At 41.8% G+C, this 12191-nt stretch overlaps 1 protein-coding gene across 3 annotated transcripts in view; it reads left to right on the forward strand.

Annotated features, from left to right (window-relative positions):
* Positions 1-12191, forward strand: part of Aifm1 (apoptosis inducing factor mitochondria associated 1) — a 32946-nt gene that overhangs the window by 18456 nt on the left and 2299 nt on the right. For all 3 annotated transcript variants that reach the window (XM_020165279.2, XM_074064050.1, XM_020165277.2), the window contains 8 exons: positions 2961-3045; positions 3975-4051; positions 5189-5297; positions 6485-6592; positions 7050-7138; positions 7766-7906; positions 10074-10216; positions 11488-11612. In XM_020165279.2, the coding sequence (XP_020020868.1) occupies positions 2961-3045; positions 3975-4051; positions 5189-5297; positions 6485-6592; positions 7050-7138; positions 7766-7906; positions 10074-10216; positions 11488-11612 (877 nt within the window). The remainder of the gene's footprint in view (positions 1-2960; positions 3046-3974; positions 4052-5188; positions 5298-6484; positions 6593-7049; positions 7139-7765; positions 7907-10073; positions 10217-11487; positions 11613-12191) is intronic.

Consider the following 12191-nt stretch of genomic DNA (forward strand, 5'->3'; position numbering starts at 1 on the left):
CTCAAGTGGTAGAGTGCCTGCCTAGTGAGCATGAGATCCTGAGTTCAAACCCCAGTACCACAAAAAATTTAAATAATTTCCTTAAGCTCACACAGCTAATAAGTGATAGAGACAAAATTTGAGCCCAGGCATAATCATTTCAGAGCCCAAGCTCTTAATAATGTATTGCTTCCTGATAGAAAGGTGATGATCTTTGTGGCTCTAGCAGTAGGGGAAAAAGTGACAGAGTGGAGAAGAGACTTGAGGCATGCTTAAGAAGCAAACTTTACAAGGCTTGGAGGTTAATTAAAGGTGAAGATGAGCAGAGAGAGGAGGCAAAGATGACTTTCTAATTTCTAGCTTGTTTATCATAGTGGATTGCAGTGGGTCCCCAACTGAGAAAGATATTGCAAAAGGAAGCACTAGTTTAAGGTGGATATAATAGTTTGGGGTGGGCTTTTTTTTTGGCAGTATTGGGGTTTGAACTCAGGACCTTGCATTTACTAAGCAGGCACTCTACCACTTGAACCATGCCCCCAGCCCTAAAAGTCAGTTTTGGACTGTTAAGTATAAAGTAGACTATCAGTATGAAGGTATCTTCTGGGTAGTTGTATAATTGTGACTCTTGAGAAGGGGCTGGGCTCAGGTAGAGATCTGGGAATCATCTGAGTATATGTAGGAGTTGAATCCATGAGAATTGGTGAGGTCTCCCAGGGAGGAACTTATCTAGTGAAAAGAGGAATAGAACTCTGGAGAGCCCCAACTTTGGGGAGGCAAGTTTAAGGAGAATCCACATTGGAGACTAGGAAGGAACTTACAGAGCAGTATAAGGAAAACGCAGGACAAAAGCCAAGGTCATAGGGACTTTCAAGAAGAAGGAGCATGTGGTCCACAGTTTAAATGAGAAAAAGGAAATGGTGATTGGATAGAAACTTACAGAGGACATAGAATCAAAGGTGGGTCAGGTCTTATTGGGTGGAATTAGAATGTTAATGGGCTGAGGATATAAGACATCGGGAGAGACACGGGATGAGTAGATAATTGATAGGGGGAAGGTTCTGAGAGAGAAAGGAAAGAATGGGAGGTCAGGCACAGAAATAGAAAGGACACCTCATCCCGAAAGCTAGAAGAAAGGAATTGACAGTAAATATGAACAAGTTTTTTTCTGGGAGTTGGGGAGGTGGGAACCTTTATGTGAAGCTGAAGAAGATCACGTCTAATGGCTTCACTTGTTTTCACATAAGACAGGATGTAAGTCTTTGAGTGAGTGAGCAGTGTGGGTGGCAAGTAGTCAGGTTGGATGAAGAGGGAGCTTACCAAGGACAAACTGAGGGAGGCTAAAGAAGCTACTCATCCATCAGAGTTCAGTGTAAATCAGTGCTTCTAGAAAGCTTTACCCCAACCCAACCTGACTTGACGGTGCACCTGTCCTACGTTCTTAGTGCTACTTATGCTTCCCTGACCACTTATATAATGCTTGTTAAATTGTCTGTCTTGTCTATTAAACTCTGAAGGTAAGGAAGATGTCTGTCTTACCATTGTGCCCTAGCACTTAGTGCTGCACCAAACACGTAATAGTACTTGGCAACTATTTTATGAATAGATAATCTCACAGCTGATAAGGAGTGGAGCAGAGTCTAGAAACTAGTCTCTCTAACTGAAAAACTCAAGTTCTTATCATAAGAAGGAGTAGGGGACAAGGGAATTAAGGATGCTGGTAAGAGAACAGTTTGGATGATCTACCATTGGTCCACATTGTTGGAATGGAACAGCCAGCCAAATAAACAGAGAGAAAGTTGAAAGCAAATGTAGAAGAGACTGGGCTGGGGATATGGTTTAGTGGTAGAGCACTTACCTAGCATACACAAGGCCCTGGGTTCAATCCCTAGCACTGCCAAAAAATAAGTAAAAACAAAAACAAAGAAGAGTCAAGAAGGCAGTGAGACTGAGAGAAAGCTACAAGGATGGAAAATTGTAACATAAGGGTGATGTATTTGAGGTAGTAGTTTTGAGTTTGGTGTGTGTGTGTGTTTGTGTGTGTGTGTGTGTGTGTGTGGTGTGTTGAGTAGTAGTTTAGGAGTAACAAAAATCTGGATGTGGTTCAAAGGAAAATAAAGTCCTCAGTGGATAATTAGTAGTGACTCAAAGGTGGCTCAGTAACAGTGATTTGCAGGGATACAGGTTGGTATGGAGATACAAGAATCTGGAAGCAGCAACTTCAGGAAGTGTGGAAAATGCCAACACTCTTCCTGGCCTTATGACATGTGGTTGAAAAGTCTCTATTGTAAGCAATCCTTAACGACTATAAGTTAGAGAAAGCATAATCAAGATGTTGTGCATATAGGAGAATTAACAAAGAAATAAGATTCCAAATAGCTAAATAGACAAAGTTGTCTTTATTCTCCATTTCCACAAATAAGGCAGAACTTTGGGGACTAACTGGCTCTAATGCTGACTGCTTAGGAACTTATGGCCACTTGAAGAAACTGGGTATCAGAAACTGTAGTCCCAGTGACTATTTAGAAATGGTTTCTTTTTCTTTTCTTTCTTTTTTTTTTTTTGTGGTGCCAAAGACTCAGGGTCTCATACTTGCTAGGCAGGCACTCTACCACTTGAGCCACTCTACCAGCCCTATCTTGTATTGGGTGTTTTCGAGATAGGGTCTCCTGAACTCTTTGTCCCTGCTGGCTTCCAATCATAATCCTCCTGATGTCTGCATCCCGAAGCTAGAAATGGTTTCTTAAGGATCACTAGGTCAAAAACTAATTCTTCTCATTGTGCCAACAGCTAATAGGTCCAAAGGCTTTTTTGGTAGGGGTGATGGAAATGTTCTGAAATTAGATAGTGTTGATGGTTGCACATCATTATGAATATACTAAAAACCACTAAATTGCACACCTTAAAATGGTGAATGTTATGTGAATCATATCTCAATACAAATTTCTTCGAAACTAATTCATCTCTACCTCTTTCGAAACCAGGTAGTGCAGCTGGATGTGAGAGGCAATATGGTGAAACTTAATGATGGCTCTCAGATAACCTTTGAAAAGTGCTTGATTGCAACAGGTGAGTACTTTTGGAGATGGTTGTCTTCCCTGCCACAGTAGCTCATTTGAGTTTTAGTCTAGCCTTCTCTATAGAGGGCATCACTGCTTAACCTCAAGAAAACCGTAACCCAGAGGCTCTAAAGTGGCTGCCTTCTCTTGTTACAAATCCTGGCAACATCAGCCCTTCTGGATCACTCTTGCTATTCCTTTTGGTGAAGGCATGAAGTTGCTCAGTGGAAGGATGGCTCACCCCTGTAATCCTAGATACTCAGGAGGCAGAAGTTGGGAGGATCATGGTTCAAGGTCAGTCAGTGCAAAATATTAGTGAGACCCCCACCTCAACCAATAATCTGGGCATGGTAGTGTGTATCTGTCATCCCAACTACTTAGAGTCTTAAATAGGAGCAGTCCAGGCTCACTGGGCAAAAAATGTGAGACCTTATCCGGAAAATAAAAGCAAAAAGGGATGGGAGCATGGTTCAAGTGATAGAGTGACCTGCCTAGCAAGCCTGAGGTCAAAGAAGTTGGCCTTTTTTCTCCTCCCTAGTTCTTACTCTGTGTCCTGAAAGTAATACATCATCATGGCTTTATTGCCAGTTCCAATCTAAAATCAAGAGAGCCAACAAGCTACTGATGAGAGCAGAGTTGCCATGCCAGCTGGTGAACCCTCATGAGAAATTAGACCATAGAAGCAGCAAGTGAAGCCTTCTGGCCAGCTAGGGCTTCTAGAAAGAGACTCAAATCTGCTTCTCAAAGGAAATTGATAAAGAGCCTGCTGTGAGGCCAGCTGAAGGAACATGGAGCCATCCTATCCTCTAGTTATTCTGTGGCACCAGTAGGGAGCACACATGCACCACAGTAGAAGCCGAGAGAGCTCTGCCTGAGGGATTGTTTGGGCTAGCTCCTGCTTGTTGGACTTTTAAAGAGTTCTCCTCCTCTTATTTTCAGGAGGTACTCCACGAAATCTGTCTGCCATTGATAGAGCTGGAGCAGAGGTGAAGAGCAGAACGACACTTTTCAGAAAGGTAATTGTCTTCTTTAGTGTTTTTGTTGCGTTGTTTTGAAGAGGTAATACAATCTTGTTGCCCCAAGTGCCCACTGGGGAATTGAGAGGTCCAAGTTCTATTTATGGCTCTTTACAGACTTGTTATCTAGCCTTGAACAAGTCACTTCCTCTCTCTGCACCTCAAATACCTCACTCAAGGGTTTTATGCTCCTAGGAGAAAAATACAGTTGCTGTTTTTATTGCTTGCTATAGTTGCTTTCTGACTGCCCTTCCACAGGTTTTTTTTTTTTTTTTTGATGCATTTGATTCACTGGAACTCCTTATATATAGCATCTTGGCATTTTTCATTGTAAGTGTTGTGTGGAGACTTAGGAGAAATGTCAAGAGTACCCAAGTAGGGGAGAGGAGGTAGGGAAATGGTGAAGGAGGGTGAATATGGTGGAAATACTGTGTATACATGTATGTAAATGGAAAAAGACCTGTTGGAACTATTCCAGGAAGGCGGGGTGGGGGGGGGATGAAGGAGAATGGTGGAGGGGGTGAGTTCAAGTACGATATATTTGAAATATTGTAAGAACTTTTGTAAATGCCACAATGTACCCCCACTCACCACAATAAAAATAAAGAGTACCCAAGTAAAAAAGAAAGGAGGTGAATTTGCTTCTTAACACCATACTTTGCTTATAAAAACTGCTGTTAAGGATATTTGTTGCAGTTTGTACTGTCCTTTAAGTTCTTGATAGAAGAAGGTTTGTCATCCTTGGCACTATTGACACATTGGACTGAATAACTGTTTATGTAGAAGACTGTCCCGTGCTTTGTAGGATGTTGGCAGTGTCCCTGGCCTTTATCCACTAAATGCCAGGAGCACCTCCTAGTCCTGACAACCAAAAATGTCTCCAGACACTGCCATATGTCCCCCTGGAGAAGTAGGGATGGAACAAAACTGCCTCCAGTTGACAACCACTGTTGCTAGAAGGAATGTTACAATGGAGAAAGAAATTCATATTAATAACATAGAGGCTATAATTGAGCCACTAATACAAGATTTTTGTGCAAATTACTGTTGTGAAAGATTTAGAGGAAAATATTTCCTACCATTATTATCTTATGCCCCTTTGGGAAATCAGTGGATTAAAGTGGTGTGATCCTGCAGATTGGAGACTTTCGAGCTTTGGAGAAGATCTCACGGGAAGTCAAGTCGATTACAATTATTGGCGGGGGCTTCCTTGGGAGTGAACTGGCCTGTGCTCTTGGCAGAAAAGGTGAGTATTGAGGAGCGACCTCGAATTTATTTTTCTAGTTTTATATCACATGTATCTTGGGAGATGTCACAAATTCCAGAGATGCATTAGCCAGGAGAAGTAGAAAGAGTTCAATTAAGGTTTATAGAGTGAAGAGCTTAGCACTGAGATTAGTCCTGATGAGGATCCCTCAGTGACTGAGAAGCTGTCGTCTGAGCAAAGTAACAGTAGGGCTTTCTTTCCTGTCCTTCAGTTTGCCAGTCCTCTTCAGAAGTAGGGCTGGCAGAGTGGCTCATGCGGTAAGAGCACCTGCCTAGCAAGCATGAGGCCCTAAGTTCAAACCCCAGAGCTGCCCAAAAAAAAAAAAAAGAAAAGACCTTCACACCAATTTCAGCTGGGTGCCAGTGACTCATAGCTACTCAGGAAGCAGAGATCAGGAACATTGCAGTTCAAAGCCAGCCTGGGGCTGCAAAGTGGCTCAAGTGATAGAATGCCTGCCTAGCAAGCATGAGGTAGTGAGTTCAAACCCCCATACCAGAAAAAAAAATCACCCTGTCAAAGCCAACCTGTACAAATAGTTCAAGAGACCCTATCAAAAATACCTATCACAAAAAAGGGCTAATGGATTGACTCAAGGTGTAGGCCCTGATTTCAAACCCCATTACCACAAAAAAAGAAAGAAAATATTAAGAGAAATAGTTATTAAGATGACAGTGGCAGGGCAGACTACAGAACTGTGTGTATTTTTGAACTGTTACCCCTGTAAAAAGCCAAATACTTCCTTCAGGCACATGGTGGTTCCCATCTTGACAGTTCTGTGAGTTCCAGTTTGAGTGTTTCTTGGCCACCTTGGTTCTTAATGTTGTTTTTCAGCCATGTAAACTCAGGGAATCTTCTCAGGAACATGTTTCCTATTCAGAGGTTGCAAAGCCCTATAAGTCTCAGGTGACCATGTGGATGGAAGTGCACAGAGTTGACAGTTGGTAACTTAATCCGAGGAAAGCAGTTCTGGCACCTGTTGTCTTTGCCTTATGAATGAACTCAAGCACCAAGGACATTGCATCCCAGTGTCCCACAGGCAGGAACTCTGGCCTGGTAGCAGTTTTGCCCTGTATCTAGTAATGTCTGCCTACTACTCCTTTATTTTCCTTCCTGTCCTCCTAAGATTGTCTTTCACCTTTTGCTATGACTGCTCCCTTTTTTTTCAGCTCAAGCCTTGGGAACAGAAGTGATTCAACTCTTCCCTGAGAAGGGAAATATGGGAAAGATCCTCCCTGAATACCTCAGCAACTGGACCATGGAAAAAGTCAGACGAGGTAAAGAAACTATTTCTATATGCTGCCACTCTGTTTCCTTTGACAGTAACTGAGGGTAAAGTTAGCTTTTGGGGAGCTCCCTTAATATAAGTCCTATCACCTGGAAGATGAAGTGTTTTGCCATTCCCCTGTCAGCCAAGTTTACAGGCTTTCAGATTCTAATTAATGCACCACATTCCCAGAAGTGCTAAAAATGGACTATGGTTAATACAGTGAGTGAATTTGATCAAAGTACATTATATACATATATGGAAATATCACAATGAAACCCCTTGGTATAATTAATACATGCTAATTAAAAATGGACTGTGAGTGTAGGTTCTTATGGCTCTCTAAGGCTGCGTGCATACTGAGGATGGCTGATTTTAGTATATGGGAGGCCTATAGTCAGCCTCCCTGCTTTTCATGAAGGTGCCAGGCTTATGTGCTCAGCCTTGGATCTCATTTGTCTTCACAGAGGGGGTGAAGGTGATGCCCAGTGCGATTGTGCAATCAGTTGGAGTTAGTGGTGGCAAATTACTCATCAAACTGAAAGACGGCAGGAAGGTAAGGAGAGGAAGACAGATTACCAGAAGGTTTGCCAGACCTCCCCTCCCTTTTCCTCATTCTCACTCCTTCATTTGACACCAGTGGATTGCATTTTCTTGGCAGCCACCATTAACCTGTCATAATTTTCTGAATTAACTGTCTCTCCATTAAAACAAAGGATGATGAGAGCCAGAGAAGGTACCTGTGAACTGCTTTCCCGTAGTCCCTTTCTATTTGTCACAGAGTTTTGAGTCCTTGGTAGAGTGACAGATTTCTGTTCAGATGATGTGATGTGGGGAGGAGGAATTGAGGGGCCTTATGGAGTAGAATTTAAAATCTATTTACTTGAGCTAAGTTAACCCATAGGTTTTTTAAAACCCAATTTCTTTGTGTGTGTGTGTGTGTGTGTGTATGTGTGTGTGTGTGGTTTTAGGGATATAACCCAGGGCCTTGCACATGCTAGGCAAGTGCTCCACCACTGAGCCACACCCACAGGCCCCTGATAGAAGGAATCTGGATTCCTGGGCTTTTGAGGAAATTAATTTCTTTTTAAAGCCCTGATTCTTAATGGCATGATATGCAATTGTTATGTCAGTAGGCACAGGGGGAAACTGGTAACTGACTGAATTTCTTTTTTTGCCTCAGGTAGAAACTGACCATATAGTGGCAGCTGTGGGTCTGGAGCCCAATGTTGAGTTGGCCAAGACTGGTGGGCTGGAAATAGACTCAGATTTTGGTGGCTTCCGGGTAAATGCAGAACTACAAGCACGTTCTAACATCTGGGTGGTAAGTGTGCTACAGCATGACCAGGCATGATTTGTTGTCCACAGCCTGGGGGCAGGTCTGGCAGGTGGTGTATTAAAGCTCATTGACAACTCAACCAAATAGGGTCAAAGTGTTTGGACACTGAGGAGAGAAAATAGAAACTTGTGAACTGCTTGAATTAGAAGAACAAGTTTGGCCTCGTCTGCAAGTTAGTGGAAGATGAGAAGAGCAGTATGTATGCCTACAGGAATAGAACTCTTCACTTCTGCTATTGGCAACAGCCATGGCATAACCCCTGGTGGGCATGTGCACAGCTTTCAACTGATCTACTGTTCTGTAGCTGAAATGTGAGTCCAGGGAATGGAGGACGTAGCAATTTTCTAACATCGTCCTTGGAAAGGAAAATCACTGTTCATTTTCCTCAAGTACTATTTTTAGCTGTTTTTAAAAACATGACGCAAACAAGACTATAGTATGTAGGAACCATGAAGTAATTTCCCCATTGCTAGGTTGTTAAAAATGTATTGTGTTTGATTATGGATGCTGTGACTAAGGACCTAGGAGCCTTACATTTTTTCCCCTTCAAAGATGGCTAGTTTTGTTAGAGATAAAATGTACTGGATTTTTAAAACCTGTTATAAAAAGTAGTATGTGCTCACCAGGTGCTGGTGGCTCACACCTGTAATCCTAGCTACTCAGGAGGCAGAGAACAGGAGGATCATGGTTCTAAGCCAGCCCTGGCAAATAGTTTTATAAGACCCTGCCTCGAAAACACCCATCACAAAAAAGAGCTGATGGAGTGGCTCAAGGTGTAGGCCCTGAGTTCAAACCCCAATGCTGCAAAAAAAAGTAATATGTACTCAGTGAAAAAGATACAGACAAGAAGGAGGAAGAGGTATAGTCACATGCAACAACCATGAATGTTTTAGTGTATTTCCTTCCTTTTGTTTTCTTGCACATAAGTTTGTTTCTTTGTTCTACGTGGTTGTGGTAAGCATACTATATATAAATATCTTATTCTGCTCTTTTTCACTTATCATCATAAATGCAAGCATTGTCCATGTTTCATCAGACTCTGCAAACAGTCTAATGACTGTATAATATTCCATTAAGTGGACTTTATAGTTTACTTTGCCATTGTTCACGTGTTGAATTTTTAGGTTGCTCTGGGGGGAGTCTGAGTAGCCATAAAAATGAATGAGGTTTAGAGAACACAAATACCACATCCTGCATGAAGCTGGCCCTTTTCAACCCCAGCTAGGGGTTCTCCTCTGGCTGAAATACTTAGCTTGTTGAATCTATCCCTCTCCTAATACACATTACTTGTTTACATTGTACTGTAGTTATGAACAGTACTGCATCTTCCTGTACTAGTTTCTACTCCTCACAGACAAAGCCCATGCCAGTTTCATCTCAGCAACTCAGACAGCATTTGTACATAATACTCTATAAACATTTGTTGAATGAATACTGAATGATGAAAAAATCCTTATCTTAGGAAAGATTTCTAGGTGAGAAGCAGTCACATATAATAACTGATTCCCACATATAGAAGAGTATTCTGAGTTGGACATGGGAGTCCACACCTATAATCCCAACACTCAAGAGACTGAGGCAGGAGGATAGCAAGTTTGAGGCTAGCCTCAGCTACATAGCAAGGCCCTCATGTCAAAAACAACAAAAGGAATATTCTGCCGGGTGCCAGTGGCTCATGCCTATAGTCCTAGCTACTCAGGAGGCAGAGATCAGGAGGATTGAGGTTTGAAGCTAGCCCGGACAAATAGTTTGAGACACCCTAACTCAAAACAAACAAACAAATAAACATAAAAAAAGGGCTGGTGGAGTGGCTCAAGGTGTAGGCCCTGAGTTCAAACCCTAGTACCACAAAAAAGGAGTATTCTGCAAATCATAGTTATGAAATAGCTTGTCTGCTAAGGACAGAATGACCAGAAACAGGTATACATGAACTGAAGCAAAGGAAATTTTTGGATGTATAGGACAGTTTCTTTTAAAAAAATAAAATCTCAATGTTTTTGGTAATTTAGGTATCATTCTTGCCTGTAGGTGGAAAACATTAGTTAGTTAATGTTGCAAGGGTTCTTGAGGCCCCAAAAGTTTATACTGTCTTTAATTTGCTTTTTTTAAAAAAAAAAAGTCATATGTTCACATTATATATTTGTTTCCAAAGGCAGGAGATGCTGCATGCTTCTATGACATAAAGTTGGGTAGGAGGCGAGTAGAGCACCATGATCACGCTGTTGTGAGTGGAAGACTGGCTGGAGAAAATATGACTGGAGCTGCTAAGCCATACTGGCATCAGTCAATGTTCTGGTAATAGTTCTGTGCCTTGGGGACTCAATTGGTTCGAACTCAGTATTAATAAGATCATAACACAGAGTTATCATTTGGTTTCCTTTTGGGCCAATTAGCTTCATATAGATAGGAAAAAATTCCATCTAATGTCCATACATTCTACCTCAAAGTGACCATTGGGTAAAAGTATCCTGTTTGGCATAATTTATATGAGGTGAATGGATGGAGATGGCGCCAGCACTTCTGGCAAAATAACTCAAAGTTTGAGCTCTAGTAGGTAGTGTAAAAGTGCATTGTTAGGAATAGGAAGCAGTGTATTTTAATTTATTCTTTACTGGTCACCCCTAATGAGCTCAACATTTGGGAAGAAAAAAAAGACAGCCCACTTAAAAAGTAACAGTATCGCAATTCAAAGTTAGGTACATAAGGCAATTCTTTGGATAGAGCAAGGTTAGCCACCTGGGCCTCCGTAACTTAGTGAGACCCTGTGTCACAGTAAACATAAAAAAAAGCTGGAGATATAGCTCAGTGATAGAGCGCTTGCACAATTATCAGTTCAAACCAAAGAACAGATTACAAAGAATCATTGTAGACTCTTCCCTGAAGACACCATTCCAATGAGATGCCATGGCCAAGAAGGTAAAATGTAGAGCAGCAGATACACAACAGCTAGAGAATATCCTAGATTATTACCAAAAACCATGGCAATGATATGTCTGTCCCTCAAATATTCTGTGAAGCTCCTGGCATATTAAGAAGGTATGACAATGACAGAAATATCCAAGAAGAGCAAATAAATTAAAAGTGGATAGAGGTGCCTTTTTAGAGAAAGCATTCCAGACTTGAAAAGTGAAGGCTAAGGGATAATACTATAGGTTAATGAAATCACAAAACATCTCAAACTCCACAAAATGGAGCACTCTTTAAAGTTTCAAAAAGGCAGCTTTAAGATGAGTTAAAGGAAGACAGTGAATAGCAAAGGTGGGAACCTACCCCACCCCAAATGTGACATGGGATTAAAACATGAAGAAAGTTAATGAGTTTAGATCATTATATGGCTATATGATATGTACAGTAGCTTCTTAAAGAAAAATAAAGGTTGTTTGAAATAATACTGCTTTCTCGTGATTATCCCTAGATGTCCTTGTGGCAGCAGATCACTTTGGCATTTCTCTTGTTATTACACATCCTGAGTTTTTGGTTAGCATAAGCATGTAGTGTCATGGAGACTAAATGTGCTACCATGTCATCCCTTGACAGAACCTATCCTCTTCTCTCTCCTTTCGTAGGAGTGATTTGGGCCCTGATGTTGGCTATGAAGCTATTGGTCTTGTGGACAGTAGTTTGCCCACAGTTGGTGTTTTTGCAAAAGCAACTGCACGAGACAACCCAAAATCTGCCACAGAGCAGTCAGGTAAGGAAGTCCAACTACTTCTCTTAGAAGAGTTTTGAGAAGCAGTGGTGAGTTCTCCTAAACAAGGGGATTCTATATGGGCCACAGGGAGCTGGCAGTGAAAGCCTCTCTTCATATTGTGCTTTTAAAGAAACCAAACCCAGAGTCTTTACTCTCCCACAGTCTGAGATCTGGCAAAATCAGGTGTCCTGGTCAAAGCACAGACTCAAATACTGTGGGTATCCATCCTAGATGGTGGGCTGTGGCCAGCTCAATGACATTTTTGTTTAGCTTGTCTCTGGGGCCTGGGAAGATCTAGGTGATTAAGCAAACCTGAGCTTTTTAGGGGTTTCCTTTCCTTTTTTATTTCCTGCTTCATGCTAATCTCAAGGACTGGGTATGAGAACCTCAGCTTAGGCCCTGCTGTCTTCCATGGGCCCTGGGCAGTGAAGCACTGGGCTGAGGAGTTGTTAAGCTGCCTCTGATTCCAGTTGTGACATCTGGAAGCCAGGTTTGCTTTAGATGGGAGGCACGTCTATGGAATTAGGCTTCCCTTCCACGCACATCTCTTTCATTAACTCCTCAGCCTTATTCCATGAC

Source organism: Castor canadensis, chromosome X, assembly GCF_047511655.1.
Source record: "Castor canadensis chromosome X, mCasCan1.hap1v2, whole genome shotgun sequence".
In the NCBI taxonomy this organism is placed as follows: domain Eukaryota; kingdom Metazoa; phylum Chordata; class Mammalia; order Rodentia; family Castoridae; genus Castor; species Castor canadensis.